This window comes from Kryptolebias marmoratus, linkage group LG11 (assembly GCF_001649575.2).
Source record: "Kryptolebias marmoratus isolate JLee-2015 linkage group LG11, ASM164957v2, whole genome shotgun sequence".
Lineage (NCBI taxonomy): Eukaryota > Metazoa > Chordata > Actinopteri > Cyprinodontiformes > Rivulidae > Kryptolebias > Kryptolebias marmoratus.
This window is the reverse complement of record NC_051440.1, coordinates 14,346,044-14,363,744: the sequence shown is the minus strand read 5'-3', so window position 1 is coordinate 14,363,744 and position 17,701 is coordinate 14,346,044. Positions and strand designations below refer to the sequence as shown.

The 17,701-nt window shown below is 39.6% G+C and overlaps 2 protein-coding genes across 2 annotated transcripts in view; both read left to right on the top strand.

The window, feature by feature from the left end:
• roraa (RAR-related orphan receptor A, paralog a) overlaps positions 1 to 17,701 on the top strand; it is a 194,217-nt gene that overhangs the window by 45,143 nt on the left and 131,373 nt on the right. The window lies entirely within an intron of this gene.
• Positions 1,309 to 6,737, top strand: LOC119617451. Its single transcript, XM_037978259.1, has one exon. The coding sequence runs from the start codon at positions 1,754 to 1,756 to the stop codon at positions 6,356 to 6,358; it is 4,605 nt and encodes a 1,534-aa protein (XP_037834187.1). The 5' UTR covers positions 1,309 to 1,753; the 3' UTR covers positions 6,359 to 6,737.

Sequence of the window (17,701 nt, the reverse complement as noted above, 5' to 3'; positions counted from 1 at the left end):
TCAAATTTAAGAACATGTGCACCAGTAAAGCAAAAAAAGCAGAATGCCAAACAATTTCATTTGATGCGAACTGGGAGGAAAAATAAACAACTGTTAACACTCAAATAATAATTTATACTGTGACTTCATCATTTGAGAGTTTTTTAGAAATTTGTCCTGCACCGTAAGGACTTACTGGGTGCTGTTCTGTATGCTGTCCTTAGAAAGTGACACAAACCTCTAAGATCTGAAGTGAAAACAATAAAATGGCAACAAGAAACAAAAAAAAAAAAGAGGAATGCATGTTGCTTGTTGCTTTGCATGCCAAAGTTTGAAGTAAAAAAAACACATGATGTGTGAGCAATTAGAGTAAGTGGTGGAGATGACTCTCAGCTACTACCACACCACATTTTAGCTCAATATCTGACTGCTATGGCCATGTTTGTGTTTGCTACGATCAATCAGCTGTAGGAGCTATCTTGAATCAGGTTGACTCCAAAGGTTAATCAGTTGTAAATGAACATCCAGTTATTATTTTCTGAGAGTTTCATTAAAATCTCTCCATTTGTTTGCAAGATATTTTGCTGACAGTAAGACAGGGTTGATCCCAATGTTTAAAGTCCTGAACAATCTGCTAGTGCTCAGAGAATGTGTTGGAAACATGTTTCAGCTACTGCAACACCAAATTTTAGCTCAATATCTGTAAAACTGATTACGTTATAATCTTTATGTTTTCTAAGATTGGTCAGCTGTGGTGGCTATCATGAATGGGGTTGATGCCAAAGGTTAATCAGTTGTGAAAGTACATCCAATGAGTCCGTTCTGAGAATGTAATTAAAATCATTCCTCTGGTTCAACATATGCACAAGATCGCCTGGCTTTCAGCAGGCAATATTGTTTTACAGATCTTTTCAACTTATACCAAAAGTTTAAACTTTTTAGACATAGAAGTTTAAAACTTGTTTCAATTTCACTGTAATTTGCAGAAATATCTTCACTACAGTCAATACTTGTGTCCACTGCAGGCTACAAGGAGCCAGCTCTGGTCACCCTCAGATTACATTACACCAAAACCGCTGTCTTGCATGCGATTTTATGCAAAGTGTTTGCTTAGATGTCTGTCAAAGTTGGATAAAAGGATGCTGTATTTAACTAAAGAGTTTATTTAAAATTTCTCCTGGCTATTTTAAAATTACAATGTTAAAGATTTCTTTGTCAAGCTTTACACTGTCTCTTCTAAAACACTGTAGATAAAGCCTAAAGGTTCTAGCCTGCGAGCAAACGAAAGATATTTTTTGGCATTTGCAATTTGTCAGTGTACGTGTTAAGAAGCAATAATATTTTCTGTAACATTTCAGTTCTAGAATGTGTGTATGTGATCCTTTTGTTTGTGAAATGTTTGTTACCTTTTGGGTGTGTCCTTGTAGCGGCCATCTTGGAACCTACCAAAGAGGAGGCCCGCCTCAAACCCAGCTCTTTTATAGAAAGGCCCATGTTTGCCGGACTTTGATTGGCTGGGCAGTTAATTGAGAAGGTGGGGACAACAGTATATAAGAGGACTGCTGGCTGAGCCAAGGGGGAGAGGAGAAAGCTTGAGATGTCATTTTGTCTTGTCTGTGAACCATGCTGTGCTGAAGGAGGCCTAATAAACCACCTTTGTTTATGCTACAGCCAACTTTGAGGAGTTTTTCTTCCACACCACACCTCTCAGTGTAACAGTGGTGTCAGAAGTGGGATCATTTATGCCTGTGAATGAAGGAAGACAACAGGCTAAATGAGAGGAGTAGGACGTGGAAGAACTCGTGGGACAAAGAAAAGCCCCCTTTCTGAGATGGAAGAAGGACAAAGCGGAGGACCAGCAGAGCCGGATTCACTACCTGAAGGAGCCATGGCTGGTGAAGACATTTTTGAACCGGTTGTGCGACCTAAGCAGACCACAGTTGGTGCTGTGAGTAAAGAACATTCTGAATCTGACATCTTTGATGAAATAAGAGAATTTATGCGACGTTCTAAACGAACAGAAGCAATACTGTTTGACCAGATTAAACAGTTGCGCAGTAACATGCCAAAACTGCGAAGTGATGTTTATGCTGAACATGAGCTGTCTATCGAGACTGGCATTTCTACAGAAGCAGCTTTCTCAAAGCGAGAGACTAGGACACTGTCTCAGCTGTCTGCAACAGAGGAAGTCCAAGGAGCCTCTGATTACCAAGCTGAACCTCATTCTCCATCTCAGCCCCAGCGGCATATAGCACAAGGAGCTCCTGCACAAAGAGTGGAACCAACCCGTGGAGGTGATCCGAGAATACCTAACTTTAAGGAGGGTGAGGATCCTGAAAGTTTTTTCATACGTTTTGAACGCATTGCTAAAACATGGGGATGGCAACCAGCTGAATGGGCTGCTAGAGTGGTCACATTATTGACTGGAAAAGCCCTTGAGGCATATGCTGGAATGGATGAGGACCAGTCTGACTCTTATGACTCTATTAAAGCTGCTGTGTTGTCTAAGTTTAATGTAACAGAAGAGACCTACAGATTTCGGTTTCGAAGCATCAGTGTTCCAGTGGGAGAGAGTGTACGTGAAACCTACGGTCGGATAAAGGGACTCTACAAGCGATGGATGCGGCCTGACAGTCGGAGTAAAGAAGAGATTGGGGAAACAATCATTTTGGAGCAGTATCTACGTGTGCTCCAATCAGACGTCCGCACATGGGTGAAGGAGAACAATCCAAAGACTGGAGAAGAAGCGGCAGACCTGGCTGAACGTTACCTGGCTGCTCACAGAGAACCTTTTAAGTCAAGAGAGACTGAGAGACCAAGGTCTATGGAGGTAAAACCTCCAGGTGCAACTAATGTTGACAATTTGGACAAGAGGGGTGGTAAGAGGTATACACAGTCTGGACTAAAGTATGATCTCATTTGTTACTATTGTCAGCAGCCTGGTCACAAAGCTTCTTTATGTCCATTAAGAAAAAGTAAGTCAGTAGAGTTATGTGTGGTACCTTCCAAAGAACATAATTATGAACTTTCTGATGACATGATTCCACATAAACATGTAGTTGATGTGGTGATAAATGGCAAAGCTGTAAAAGCTCTTGCAGACACGGGTAGCTCACAAACTCTGGTGAAATCATCTTTGTTGAGTAATGTACTGCCTAACTTTAACAAACCGGTAAACATTACTTGTGTTCATGGATGTCAGAAAGAGTATCCAACTGCTGATGTCACTATTGATGTTGAAGGACAAGCTTTTATGTTGACTGTTGGAGTTTTGAATCAGTTAGCATATGATGTTATCCTAGGAGAAGATTTACCAATCCTAGACAGTTTGGTTCAAGAAAACTCTGTGGCTTATTCCTGTGCTGTCACCACACGTTCCATGAAAAAGGGTTTAGAACCTCTGCCAGATGTAGATGATGATCTGTATGAAGTAGGAAGTAAAATCAGGAAATCAAAACGACAGCGTAGACAGGAGAAAAATAGGAACAAAAGCAGGTCAAAACACCCTGAACCTGCATTGCCATTAACTCCATGTATTGATTTCCAGTGGAAAATTCCTAATAACTTTAAAGAGAGACAAGAAAACGATCCATCTTTGAAACCTCTCTTTAATAAAGCACATAAAGATGGTGGAAAAGAGAGTGCTGCTGAGTTTAAAAGTTTAGCAGGAGAGCCTTTCATTATAAGGGATAATCTTTTGTATCTGGCAGACATTGATGAACCCAGACTTGTTGTGCCAAAAGAATACCGTTCAGTAATTCTGCATTTGGGTCACACTATACCATGGTCAGGGCACTTAGGACAGGCAAAAACTTATAATCGTGTTGCCCAACGTTTTTATTGGCCAGGATTATATAAAGATGTAGTTGAATACTGCAAAACATGTCATGACTGTCAGTTGGTGGCCCCTACTAAAGTTTCAGACCGTGCCCAGTTGCAGACATTACCTATAATGAGTGTTCCTTACGAGAGAATCGCCATGGATATCATAGGTCCTTTACCTAAGAGCAGTAATGGCTATAAATATGCATTTGTCATCTGTGATTATGCAACCAGATATCCAGATATTTATCCATTACGTTCTTTGCAGGTCAAACACATTGTCCGGTGTTTAGTAGACCTTTTCTCCAGAGTTGGTATCCCAAAGGAGATTCTGACAGATCAGGGTACCAATTTCATGTCACAAGTGATGAAAACTCTTTATGATCAACTGGGTGTAAAAGGTATTCGTACTACTCCATACCATCCAGAAACTGATGGTTTGGTAGAACGATTTAATGGTACATTAAAGCAAATGTTGAGAAAGTTTATTGATGATGCTGGCAAAAACTGGGATAAATGGTTGCCTTTCCTTTTGTTTGCTTACAGAGAAGTACCACAAGCCTCAACTGGTTTTTCTCCTTTTGAGTTGCTTTATGGGAGACAGGTTAGAGGCCCTTTGGACATGCTGAAGGAGAACTGGGTGGCTGGAGTGGCATCAGGGTCCAGTGAAGCGGCTTCACCAACAAACATCATCTCCTACATACTTCAGATGAGAGACAACCTGGAAAAGTACAGAGAACAAGTTAAAGATCATATGGAGAAGGCTCAACATAAGCAAAAGGTATGGTACGACAGACATGCCCGTGAAAGAGAGCTGAAGACTGGCCAGAAAGTCTTAGTACTCTTGCCCAGTGGGCCAAGTAAGCTGCTTGCTAAATGGCAAGGACCCTACACTGTGGTTAGAAGAGCAGGACCAGTGACTTATGAAATTATCTGTCCAGAAAAACAAAAGTCAAAGCAACTGCTTCATGTAAATCTATTAAAGGAGTATCATGAAAGAAATGTTCCAGAAATGGATGTGAAGCAGATCCTGATGGTACAAGATGTTCAGCCAGAAGACAGTGCTGTGTTGAAAGATGGGGAAGCTGAAATGAGTCCATGCAGAGAATTGACCAAATCTGAAAAGGCTCCTAAGCATCTGACTCCTGATCAGTGGCAACAGCTGGGTGAGATTAAACAGTCTTTTCCATCCCTGTTTGCAGATGTACCTGGGCGAACTGAAATTATAACACACAAAATAACTTTGAAAGATACAACACCTGTTCGTCTTAAGCCTTACCGGATTCCAGAAAGAATGATGGATCCACTGAAAAAAGAGGTCCAGATGATGCTGGAAATGGGAGTTATAGAGCCATCAAGAAGTGAATGGTCAAATCCCATTGTGTTGGTTCCTAAAAAAGACTCAAATCAACTACGTTTTTGTTCTGATTTAAGAAAGTTAAACAGCATTTCCTGTTTTGATTCTTATCCCATGCCACGCATTGACGAGCTACTGGAAAGACTGGGGAAAGCCAAATACATTACAACCTTAGATCTATGTAAGGGTTACTGGCAAGTGCCTTTAGATCCATCCTGTAAGGAATACACAGCCTTTCAGATTCCAGGAATGGGTTTATTTCATTACACGGTTCTACCATTTGGTCTTCATGGAGCACCAGCTACCTTTCAAAGGTTGATGGACATTATTCTTAGTGACTGTTCAAAGTTTGCTGCTGCCTACCTGGATGATGTTGTGATCTACAGTGAAACTTGGGAGAATCACCTACAACATCTAAAGGTGGTAATGGCAAGGATCCAGAATGCTGGTCTCACTCTGAATGTGAATAAGTGTGCATGGGCACAAGAAGAAGTAAAATATCTGGGCTACCTTGTTGGCCATGGACAGATAAAGCCACAACTTGAAAAAGTAAAAGCTATTCAAACAATTCCCAGACCTCAAACAAAGAAGCAAGTGAGATCATTTTTGGGCTTAGTTGGGTGGTATAGAAGATTTATACCCCATTTCTCAACTTTGGCAGCCCCTCTGACTGAGTTGACAAAAAGGTCTACTTCTAAAATTATGTGGAAGGAGGACTGTGAACATGCATTTCAATCTTTAAAGAAACTGATTTGTCAAGCTCCTGTTTTACAGAGTCCTAACTTTTCCAAGCCGTTTATTGTTCAAGTGGACGCTTCAAATGTTGGTCTTGGAGCAGTGCTAGCTCAGGGAGAAGCTGGTGAAGAGAAACCTGTCCTTTTCTTAAGTAAAAAGCTTTTTGACCGGGAGAAAAAGTACTCCACAGTAGAAAAGGAAGGACTTGCAATAAAGTGGGCTTTGGACTCTTTAAAATATTATCTCCTAGGAAGGGAGTTTACTCTGCAAACTGATCACAGACCTCTGAAGTGGATGCATTCCAAGCAGCATCAGAATGCCCGTATATTACGTTGGTGTCTTGCCCTTCAGCCATACCAGTTCACCATACAGCATTGTCCAGGTAAGAAAAATCTTATTGCTGACTACCTTTCTCGTTTACCTGAGTTTTGTAAACCAGAGGGGGAGGAAGTGAGTAAATGTTAAGAAGCAATAATATTTTCTGTAACATTTCAGTTCTAGAATGTGTGTATGTGATCCTTTTGTTTGTGAAATGTTTGTTACCTTTTGGGTGTGTCCTTGTAGCGGCCATCTTGGAACCTACCAAAGAGGAGGCCCGCCTCAAACCCAGCTCTTTTATAGAAAGGCCCATGTTTGCCGGACTTTGATTGGCTGGGCAGTTAATTGAGAAGGTGGGGACAACAGTATATAAGAGGACTGCTGGCTGAGCCAAGGGGGAGAGGAGAAAGCTTGAGATGTCATTTTGTCTTGTCTGTGAGCCATGCTGTGCTGAAGGAGGCCTAATAAACCACCTTTGTTTATGCTACAGCCAACTTTGAGGAGTTTTTTTTCTTCCACACCACACCTCTCAGTGTAACAGTACGATAACTTTAAAACACTAAAGTGCAAGGAGAGAGAGAGAGAGAGAAAGAGAAAGAAAGGCAATAACCTAAAAATAATGTTGGTAGTTACTGTGTCATGCATTTTTTTATTATAGTTTCCTTTTTCCAATATTTGTATAAAAACAGTAACATCAAATTTGTCTGCTTTAAAGCTGGAAAACTACAATAAATATTTAACTTAAGTGTTATGCTTGATTATTGTGAAAAAGCTGCAATTAATAAAAGTAAAAACAAAATGACAGGTAGATTCATAGATGAAATAAACTTGGTGAAATAAAATCATGCAGTTACAGCTCATGTTCTTGTATGGAGATGAGATATACCACCATGAAAGCATCAGTTTCAAATCATTAGGAAAAATACTTATAATTAATAGACAAAAAAAGCATTAATACAATAGGTTTTATGACACTGTTGGCTGGATCATACTGGATCGACATGTTCAACATTCTTATGTTTGGATGAAAATGTTACAACTAATTTATTAAAATTTCTGATTTTACAACAGGATAAGCAAATAAATTACTCAGCCGGAATATTTATTCACAAGGTTCTGATTGAATTTGATTTTTGCTGTAATTTAAACCAATATTTATTTGTTTTATATTTCATTTTAAATACCAATTTTTGCAATAGTGAACAGAACAAAGCCTTTCCAGATTAACAAGTTAAGAACTACTTTAAAAGGTCTATTGTAGTATATTTTAATGTGCAATCAATTAAATTAGAAAAAAATTATAATGACAAAATTTAAGGCAACATTTGTTATTTAAAAACTGCTGTTTTAGTTGGTCTGGAGTAAAACATCCAGACAAATAGTAAATTATTTAGCCATCAGCTGATTCCACACAAACAGGCTGACCAGCAGGTTTAAACCCTGAAACTAAAGGATGCAGCAACAGAACAACTGAACTCTATATATACATGTGCAACTTTGCAACTTTTGTTGTTGTTTCTATTTTAACTTTAACAACTGCAAACTTACTTGTTTTGTCCTTGCATATTCAGATCATGTTTGTTTCCCAAATTATGAATTTTCTTGTATTTATGCAGAGCAGTAAGAAGGGAGTCCAAACACAGAGTGACAACCTGGCAGAAAGACAAATTAGTTGATAACTGGCACTGACATTGAGTGATGGGTAGCAAAATTGTCTGCTCTCATTACCTTTTTGGAATTGAAATACGTGTTCTGTTGCATCATTTGTAATCATGTCACCTGCAGAACTAAGTTAACATTAAAAACACCATGCATAGAAATGGACAATAATAATTACATGGAAAATAACTGTAAAAAATTTAAATTAGAAATATATGGCACATCAATTGAAAGGCATCCTTCCCTAAACAAATATCAAGAAAAGTGCATTGTTTAGAAAAAATAAAATAAAAGCTGCAATGGCAACAATTACTAAGAAGATGTACTCTAAAAGGTGTATTTTTTGATTTTCTAGTTTAAAAACTATATATGAAGCTCAATGATCCTCATAAGTAAGTGTTAGATTTTTATTTGCAAGTAAAGATTGAACAATTTCATAAAACAGCAAAATAAACCACATAATTTTATTGAAATTATGTGATCACAAGTTCACAGCAACAACCTAGAGTAAACTGATTAGCTCATACAGGTAACTGGGGAAAAAAAGGATTACAAAAATGACGTCTTGTTACTTGACACAAGGACCGACTGATAATTCCAGCTTGAGATTTCAGTCCAAACACCTGTCAGACAGGGAGCAGCTTTTGCCTGATAGTATTTAGCATGTGGGGTTAAAGAGCTTCAGAGACCAAAATGCAAATAAAACAATAATGCCTTCTTCCTGCTTTGCAAAACAGAGAGAGGTCTTGCGTCTGTGGGAGGGGTGGGATGTCTAACAAGACTAATGCTGTTTATGAAAGCTGAGTTTTTGCATCTAATCACAATGTCTATTCCCATGGGCCTGTTAGTTCTTCAGACTGGTAGAGCACCTCTCTTCCAGGAGCGCTGTATTTTTAGGATGTTGTGAAGCTTCCTCCGCTGCATATCGAATGAGTTGTTCGCCTTTAGGGGGATGTCGAGTCTGAAGATGATGTCCTTTGGATTTGATTAATTCAGTAACGGAAAGAGAACCTGTCCCCGACTCAAAATAGACTCCATTTAAATGACTGTATCGCTGTTGTTTTCTTACTTTTCTCTGTTTGGTCTCGTTGCCACTTATCAGCGTATCACGACAGGAAGAAAATAAATAAGAGTAGGTTGTTGGGCTATCAGTGACGGGAGGCTGTTTTTGAGTGAATCTGCTTGTGTGTGCACATGAGCATGAAAGAATAGGCTCAGCGTGTTGCATTCCCTGCAGAACTACCTTTTTTTCTTCTCCTTCTTACTCTTTGCTCTTGTCTGCTGCCACACTTGTCCAGATTGCACCCTTCTGAAGTTTACCATCAAGGCTTGCATCTGTTGAAACCTGACTCATTACATTCGTTTGTGTTTGTGGGTATTTTGTTGTAGTTTATGGTGCTAGAAGAAAATATACGTCTCAGCAGTCTCAAGAAACTCATTTTGCCAAAATAGTCAGTTTGTGGCAGAAGTAATTGGTCTGGTAACAAGTTAGAGCAACAAATCCAACAACATTAAATGTCAGCGTGGGCTTCACAGTAGACAAAAATTTTCCTCAATATCTATCTCTCCATCCATTTTCTTTACCACTTTTTCCATCTCAGGGGAGCTGGTGCCTATCTCCAGTGGTCATTGTGCGAGAAGCGGGGTGCATCCTGTCCAGGTCACAAACTCATTATAGAGCCACATACAAACAAATGAGACAGACAACCATTCACAATCTTACTTACACCAAGTGACAATTTAGAGGTACCAATTAACATGCATGTTTTTGGTCTGTGGGAGGAAACTGGAATACCCGGAGAAAACCCACACATGCACAAGGAAAATACCCAAAGGCCTCAGGTGGGAGACAAACCTGTGACCTTCTTCTTGTGAGGTGACAGCTCTCACCACTGCTCCACAGTGCCATCATTGCAACTTCATTGTGAATATATTATTAATATCCCAAAAGACTGCAATGAATTGCAAAGGCAAAATGCCTGCTAATAATGTATTTGACCAATCAGATGAATGCCCAGTGGTCTAAATGCCTACAGCTGGTTTAGACGCTTGTGGCCAATATGCTAAAGAACACATAAATTGGTGTGATCACTGTAATGACAGAAGAAAAGAGAGGATTGAGGGAAATATTGATTTATTGCAAATTATATCATTACAATTACACATTTTTCTAATACTGTGCAACCCTAATGTCAATAAAATGTCTCACAGATGTTTAACTGCGAGCTAAGTAAATTTGAAGTTAAGTGGTTGTTCACAAGAGCTTTACTAAGCTTTGTTATGGATATTTGTTTGATATGTCTCATTTATCAGTGGCTGCTGGTGTTGCACAGAAAAAAAACCCCAAAACAAAACAAAAAAAATCCCCAAAAGATTAGAATAAATCTTCAAAAATGACATCCAGTTGAGCTGCAGTGTGTCAGTCATCTACTTAATATTCCAGCTCATTTAGAGTCTTCAAGAGGCATTAATGACACTAACAATCTTTACAACAATCCCCCAAAGATGAAAGAACCCTCAAACAAAAGCATGCATGCTACAACTTTGATTTAGTGGTTTAATACAATGCTAATTAGATCATATGTAGCGTCTTCTTGTGAAATCTGCTCCCATCGTCTAATTATAACAGCCAGATATGCGGTAATGGTACAAATGTATTTTAAATCAAAGCGCTAGTGAGAGAGAGAATGGTGCTCAGGAAGTAATGCTGACAACGACATCGTGCACGGACATTATTTCCGTTGCGTCCTGTCAAACTGTGACAACACTGGCGTACAGCTGGTTGAACAGAGGAGAAGGTGCTGCTTTTAAAGCGGCAAGGCTAATTGCGCCTCTCTATGACTCGCGTGATGCCGCAGGATGACTAATGAAAACCCCTCAGCTTTCGGACACATCGTTCACCTCCTTTAGCACTCATTAATAGCTCATTGGTGGAGGACGGTGTTACACCCTAGACTTTTTCACCCATTATTCACTGCGTCTTTAACACAGAGCTCTTCTGCATGCAGATCATGTAATAAAGTACCCTGAGTAATGTAAAGCCTCCACTGAAAATCTTCCCACAAAGTGTGTGTGTTTTTTCTTCTAATGAATTAAAGATGGCTTCCTTGCTTTCTGGCTGGTAAACACGATCGTTTGCCGCATAATCAGCATCCAGTTTTATACAAATGAATGCCATAGCTTTATTCAAAATTCAGATAATGGTTAAAAGTGAAAGAAATTAAAACCACTGGATGTGGAACCACGTGCAGTTGCACACTCTCTGCTCATTATTATTGTCAATTCTTTGAACTTGTACTCTGTTTTATCTCCTGTGAGAAGTGATCATAGCTCCTGTTTTGTTTTTTTGTTTTTTCTAGTGGAACTTTTCTTAGCTGCAGTATTTTTTTTGTTTGTTTGTTTGTTTTTTTTTTTGTTGTTTTTTTTTTTGCTTTGTGTTCAAATTTGGGCTGTTGTGAAGGTTTTTTTTTATCTGTACCAGTGTTGGCCTTCTGTTGTGCAGGTTTGATATGAGCTGATTTTGGAAAGGGGACTGCAGAAGGGATTTGGTTCAAATTCAACAATAACAACAACAACAACAACAAAAACAGCTACTGATGTAAAAATGGCTCAATTGTTGTATCCATAAACACATTAGGGCCTACATCCTGCCCACTTGGACTGAAGGCTTTTTTATTTGCTGCTGCAGTTATTATTGCTCCTGGACATTAAAACGTGCACTTGATGGGCGCTCAGGAGCAATGGTTGTGTCAGGAAGTGCTCTTCTGGTGGACACTTAAACAAAGAATGAGTCGACTCTGTTCCCTTAGAAGAGGCACAATTATCAGTTCTGTTTTTCCTGAGGAGAGAACAAAACATGGCTTTGCTCTCAGGCTTTCCTCCTTTTGGCTAATATAGAGGTTTCACTCCTTCAGTTTTACATCTGGCAGCATGATATCAAGCAGCAAAATATCTGCTATCAATGGATCAGAGCAATAGGCTCAGATCAAGGATTGTGATTACCGACAGGCTGTAACAGTAAGGGCTGTTTTCGTATCACATCTGTCTGCCAGACAAGTGAAGTAAGCACACCTTTTCTCATGTAGAGGCAAGATGTACACAGACAGATGATCACAGTGGTGGCTGGGCAGCCAATAGCACAATCCTCCGGCTGCTGCCCACGTTTGTGTCTCTGACAATTAGACTCCAGTCTGACAGGAGAGCGTGGTTCAGCCACTGTGTTAAGAGACTTTGTCAAACGTGCAGCCGATCAAAATGCAAGGACGGCCCCAGCTGAAGTCAGTCATCTCCCATTAACGACGGCCCTATTAGCTCCTCCCGTGACCCAGGAGCTGAGAAATGAAAGGCGTGGAGGTGCATTCATTTATATAACCAATGTCAGGGTGCGTCGGACATGGACACCCCTCGCCTCGCCGCGCCTCGTCAGCCTCTCTGATCAGACGGGGGGATGCATAATACATCAGACGGCCAGTAAGTGGAGGAAAGACATTCATCACTGTCCACCTTTCAAATTAGATCCAACAGACGTGGCAATCAGTCAGACGCATCAGTATTCAGGCCTGGCTGAAGGCTCTTCTGCAGAGACAACCCCTCCATTACAACTTTACAAACCTTACTTTAGTGAAACAGCTGCCCTTAACAACATTATCTGGACTTCAAATAAAACTGTTTTTTCCTCACACTGAATTCAGCTTCAGTGTCGATGGGCCGCTGTGAGTGTACAGATTTATGGATATGGGTGTAGGGAAGAGGCAACAACACTTCCAGGAGAGTGTTTATGTCTTACAAGCTCAACCTTTCAGTTTTGTTTAATCCTGTCCCAGACTGGTCATAGAAAAGTCACAGTTATTTTTAAACATTTTCTAGTTTTCTCTCAAAAAGGGCTTACTTCAGGTTGTCTTTAGAAGATTGTCAGACCAAAGTTCTTTAAATTGACTTTACTAAATCTTATTTATCAGAATCCTGCTTAATAACAATAATCTTTTTTTTCTCCCCATGTTGCTGTCCTGTTGATGATATTGTCCTAAACCTGTACCTCAGGTAAGAAAAACCCTTATTTCTTTGTCTTCCCACAAACAACATTTAGCTACATATGTAGTTTTACAATAAATGATTAAACCAAGCACGTCAAAGATTGTTTTTTAAGGTTAAATCTTGCATGTTGAAAAAGTTCTGCTTTTATTTTAATGTATATTATATTATAGACATGGATGAACATGAAGAACACTGTTATGAATTTGTGTGTGAATTTTCTTATTCTGTATGTTGCCTCTTACTTTCTTCAGGGGATAACTATTTAACAAAAGTTACCTGAACACAATGAAAATACTGTATGACATTGTTCATAAGGAAAATAAAAGGGCTTCAGAATGCCTGAGCTGTAATTCAACCCCATCACAATAACATTAGAACAGTTTTGAAACTATTCATGGATGTTTCATCATCCTAATTTATTTTGGACTAAGTGCAATTACTTCAGTCATATTTCACAGAAAATTGCACATTAAACTGAACTCTGCCTACATGGTCTGTTGCTGCTTAAGCAGGCTGCTTCTCCAGTTCTGTATCTGCGGTTAATTACACGTACGTCAAGCCTATCTCAGCACTTATGTCTGACGTATTAAGCGATAGCCTTTTTCTTGTTGGTTTTTCCTCAGCAGTTAAATTCTAGTTCACAGAATGATTTTCTGAGTCGTTTTCCTTATCCTTTTAAATCTTAGGAAGGACACTTTTTTAGTACTTTTTTAGTTTGTAAAGTGCACAATCTGACGGCTTTGACTGAGAAGAGTTGTGATGTTTCATGGAAGGGACTCTCTGTTGATACCAGAGTTCAGAGAAGCAGATCACCTTGAGGCTCATTTACAGACCCCTTTTTCTGGATATTTGTTTTTGAGGCTTTGAAAACAAAACACGTGGTTCTGTACCAGAGGCTTTTTGTTGTTTTTCTTTTAATAATTTTATTAAGTTAATACCATCGTTTTTGTTCCTAAAAACAAAACTGGTCTTGAAAATGCCAAGACTTTACACAGACATGCCGCTTGTACTGAAAATAGCTGGGCAACCTGTTATATGTGCAGTGACTTGAAAGTGTGGAAGCGTCGAGGCTGCTCTTGGAGCAGCTTGGAAGGTCTCCTCAGTCTCTTCTCATCAGATGTCTGGATTTAATTTGTCTCTGCGTGCCTCAGGAAAGGTCATGATCCAGATGCTCTCACCCTCCTTCTTGTGCTCTTCAGCTTTCCACATGAGGAAAGGGGATGCACACAGAGTGGGAGAGGTGTCTTGGTGTTTCTGCTTAGGATGATGTCTTGTATTTCCCTCCACAGCACAGTTGTACATTCTCATTTATAATGAGCACACCTATCCAACAGAGTAGTGACTCGTTTGATGGTTAGGGAAGGGACTGGCTCAAGTGACCAGGGACACCTGCACACGGCTGACTGGGATTTACATACTTAGTGTAGCACGGAGGTGAGTGAACAAATCCCAGAGCGCACCTCATTTCTGGGATCCCTTCTCCAAACTGTGACACTTAGAGCTCCTCTCTTGTCTCAGTTCAGCAGATCCTTTTTACAGGCTCACATACATGGTGAAATCAATCTTTTATAGAAAAAGATGTATAGTGACATTATTTCATAATATAAACTTTATTAAGAAGCCATCTACCCATGAAAAAGTTTTAACCGTCTTTAATAAAATTCTTTCAAGGAAAGAATTCCAACACTGTTTTGTAATTTTTTATTAATCAAGCTTTTATAAAGATGGGGCATGGTTCCTTTTTCTGAAAGCCACATTTTATTGAGTAACTTGGTAGTACTTTATGTCATTATTGTGATAAAACCGGCACTCCACATCTGAAGACAAACAATGAATACTAATATTTTGTCTATAAGATCAAGGGGTGTCGCACAATGTTTTAGAGCACAGAACAAGATTGCATTCATCAGACCAGGTAATCGATGACAAGATGGGGAATTTTATTTTAATTTTATAGGTTTTGACCTTAAGGAAATATTTGGTTCAGTTCTGCTCATCACAATTTACTAATTTCTGTGGGAGGAACTGCTGTGGGATTTTCTATTTTCTATGGGTGGGTGGGGTGTGGGGTGGGAGTGTAGATGGCTGGAAGCATGCACAATTACTCACATGAAAGAGTCCTTGTTGAAATGAGCTTGGCACTCAAGAAACAAACCTCAGTATGTGCGCGCACAGGCGTTTGCATGTCTGCCTAATCAATAGCCATGATTTATTCAATGAAGTGCTTGTCAGGAAGTGGTTGTGCAAAGTGTTAAGAGGCTGATGAAAGGTTCGCAGTGGTTTCTGTCAGAGCCAAAGAGGAGCAAAATGCTGGTAAGGAGAATATTTATAAAGAAATAAAAAATGTTCAGATTTCATATTTAGGGGCTTTTTGTAAATGAAACAGCAAATTTTCAGCCAGGTTTATTTTTTTTCAAATTGTGTGTTTGCATCTCAGCACAGTTCATTTCGCCACCTTCTAAATAGGTTTCATTTCTAATCTTGTAATGTATAAATACTGCTTTTGGATCGGGGAGTTTCACTAGCATGTACTGAAAATAGAGTGGAAAAACAAGCAGAATCAAGCATGTCTGTATTTATTCGGCCCACTCCTTTCTGGGCTCTGGAGAAATGTAACCAGCGTAGCATTGACAAAGATTACGGTCCCACAGGCCACAGTGGGTGTGCAGAATAAAGTGGCTGTGCTCTGGCAGCTGCCACTGAAACACATATACTTAGACACAGTAGCTGATGCTGGCACACGCCAACGTTTACAGACGCCCGAACACACATAACAAGACAGGCAGACTTGCGTAACTTCAACAAAGGGGAGAGTGGAAGTCCAAACATTTCTAGAAGGTGTTTGATTGAGCTGAGCCTCTCAAAGGCTCCTTCCACCTTTCAGCTTGGAGAAACAACATTACCTTGTTTTCAGAGGTTCTCTCTCGATGGTTGCCCGTGTCATGGTACAAAAATGTAGTGACAAGGGGAAGTTAATGACATAAAAACCACCACACTGTCTCTTTAAGTAGGGATTAGAAAAAAGATGGGGGAGGCCAAGAGGGCTGTGATGGAGAGTGTAAAAATAAGAAGCCCATCACAAGCAGCACCACAAGGTCACCTCTGCTGTAGTGTCGGCCCAGTCGGATCGAAGGCATGGCTAAGGGCTTGCCATGGTATGGTCTGGTCTCTCAGGAATGCTTCAGGAAGATCTTCTGCCATACCCGAGGCAGCCGCTCATTTATCTGGAATGCTGTGCCCCGACTGCTAACGACCAGCTCAAATTGGACTATTTTTTCCCATTTGTCAGTTGGCCAGCTGCACTGGCTCAGCTGCGCATCTGTGAGGAGGGAAGGCTTAGGACAATGAAAGTTCCAAACTCATTTTTCTCACTTTTCTTCATTTGGTGTCTCTCTTCTCACAGTTGGGGGAGTTTTCAGTATATTGTTGCCGCCTGTCAGTCCAAGCAAGTCTCCCTCGGTGCAGTGTTAATGGAGACAAGTGCTTCTGGCATGTGGCAAAGCATTTCCTTTGACATTTTGGACGGCCCCGCACAGCAGGGGAGCTTAGTATAGGCTGTAATCTAACTGTTGGGGAGGATATTTACCATTGTGTTTGAGTTTTCTCCTGTGCTGAGTTTTGACGTTTCAACCAATCAAAAAAGACTTTTCCATGTGTGAAGTTGAATTTCAAAATATTTTGCCTGAGAAAGCATCCATGTTTAACATTGATCTGAATGCCAGGTGTATTTTACTTTTAGTTTAGTTCAGCTAAAATGAAAGAATCTAGAATTGTCTGGTCTTGTTATTGTGAAACGATAATTGCAGGTCTGTGTATTACAGTACACTGCTCTGAGCTGCAGAATAGGTTTATTATTTCTATCAAAATATGCTGTACAATGACAGAATATAGCTGACTTGTTAACAACCACACCATCTTTGTTCATTAGAAAAAAATGAGCTGATTTTCTCAAATGTTTTTATCATTTAAATTAACTTCATCAAACAGGTCATTGGTATGGAAATGACCTCTTTTAGGTTTAATGCAATCCTGCTTCAAGCTTGAATGAAAAACCAAATGCTACTGTTGATTTATACTGACTTTTTATTTTCCAAAGGTCATTTTATACAATGATTTCATAATAATGCTATGAATATGATCTCTTTAAGCTCTAATCTGTTTTATTCTCTTAAATTTATCAAACTGGCCACTTCTAGTGATGACGTTAGCTTATTCATGAAACTCGCATCACAGAATCAGCAGACTGAGAGCAGCGATGTTAGAGCTTAGTGCCACACTTGCCACTCCCACCTTCACGCATACTCAGCTCTGTGACTACATAATAAACGATTTTCTTGTTTTATGTTACTCTGCACAATGTACTGTGTCTCCTACAAAAGAGTTTAACTTTTTGTTGTGTACTCGTGAGACCTTTTTGTACACAACAACTGTTTAGAAAAAAAGACACACACAGTTAAAAGGCACACATTTATCTCCAACCTAAATATATACAGTAAGACGAATATCAGTGCTATTCATGTAAATATTTAATTCACAGCTTAAACAACTTTGTGAATTAACAAGACACGAATCACTTAATGTGTTGTGTGTTATATGTTATAACACAATATTTGTTTTTAGTAATACATCACATGCATGAGTATTTATTTTTTGTGAGAACTCTGAAACCTAACCTGGAGTAAAAAACAATTTTAGCATTTATTTGTTCAGTTATTTACTTTTCGCTGCAGTTCTACTCGATGATGCTCCTGTAGTTTAGAGGAAAACCGCCAAGCAGTCAGGAACTTGCAGAGGCGA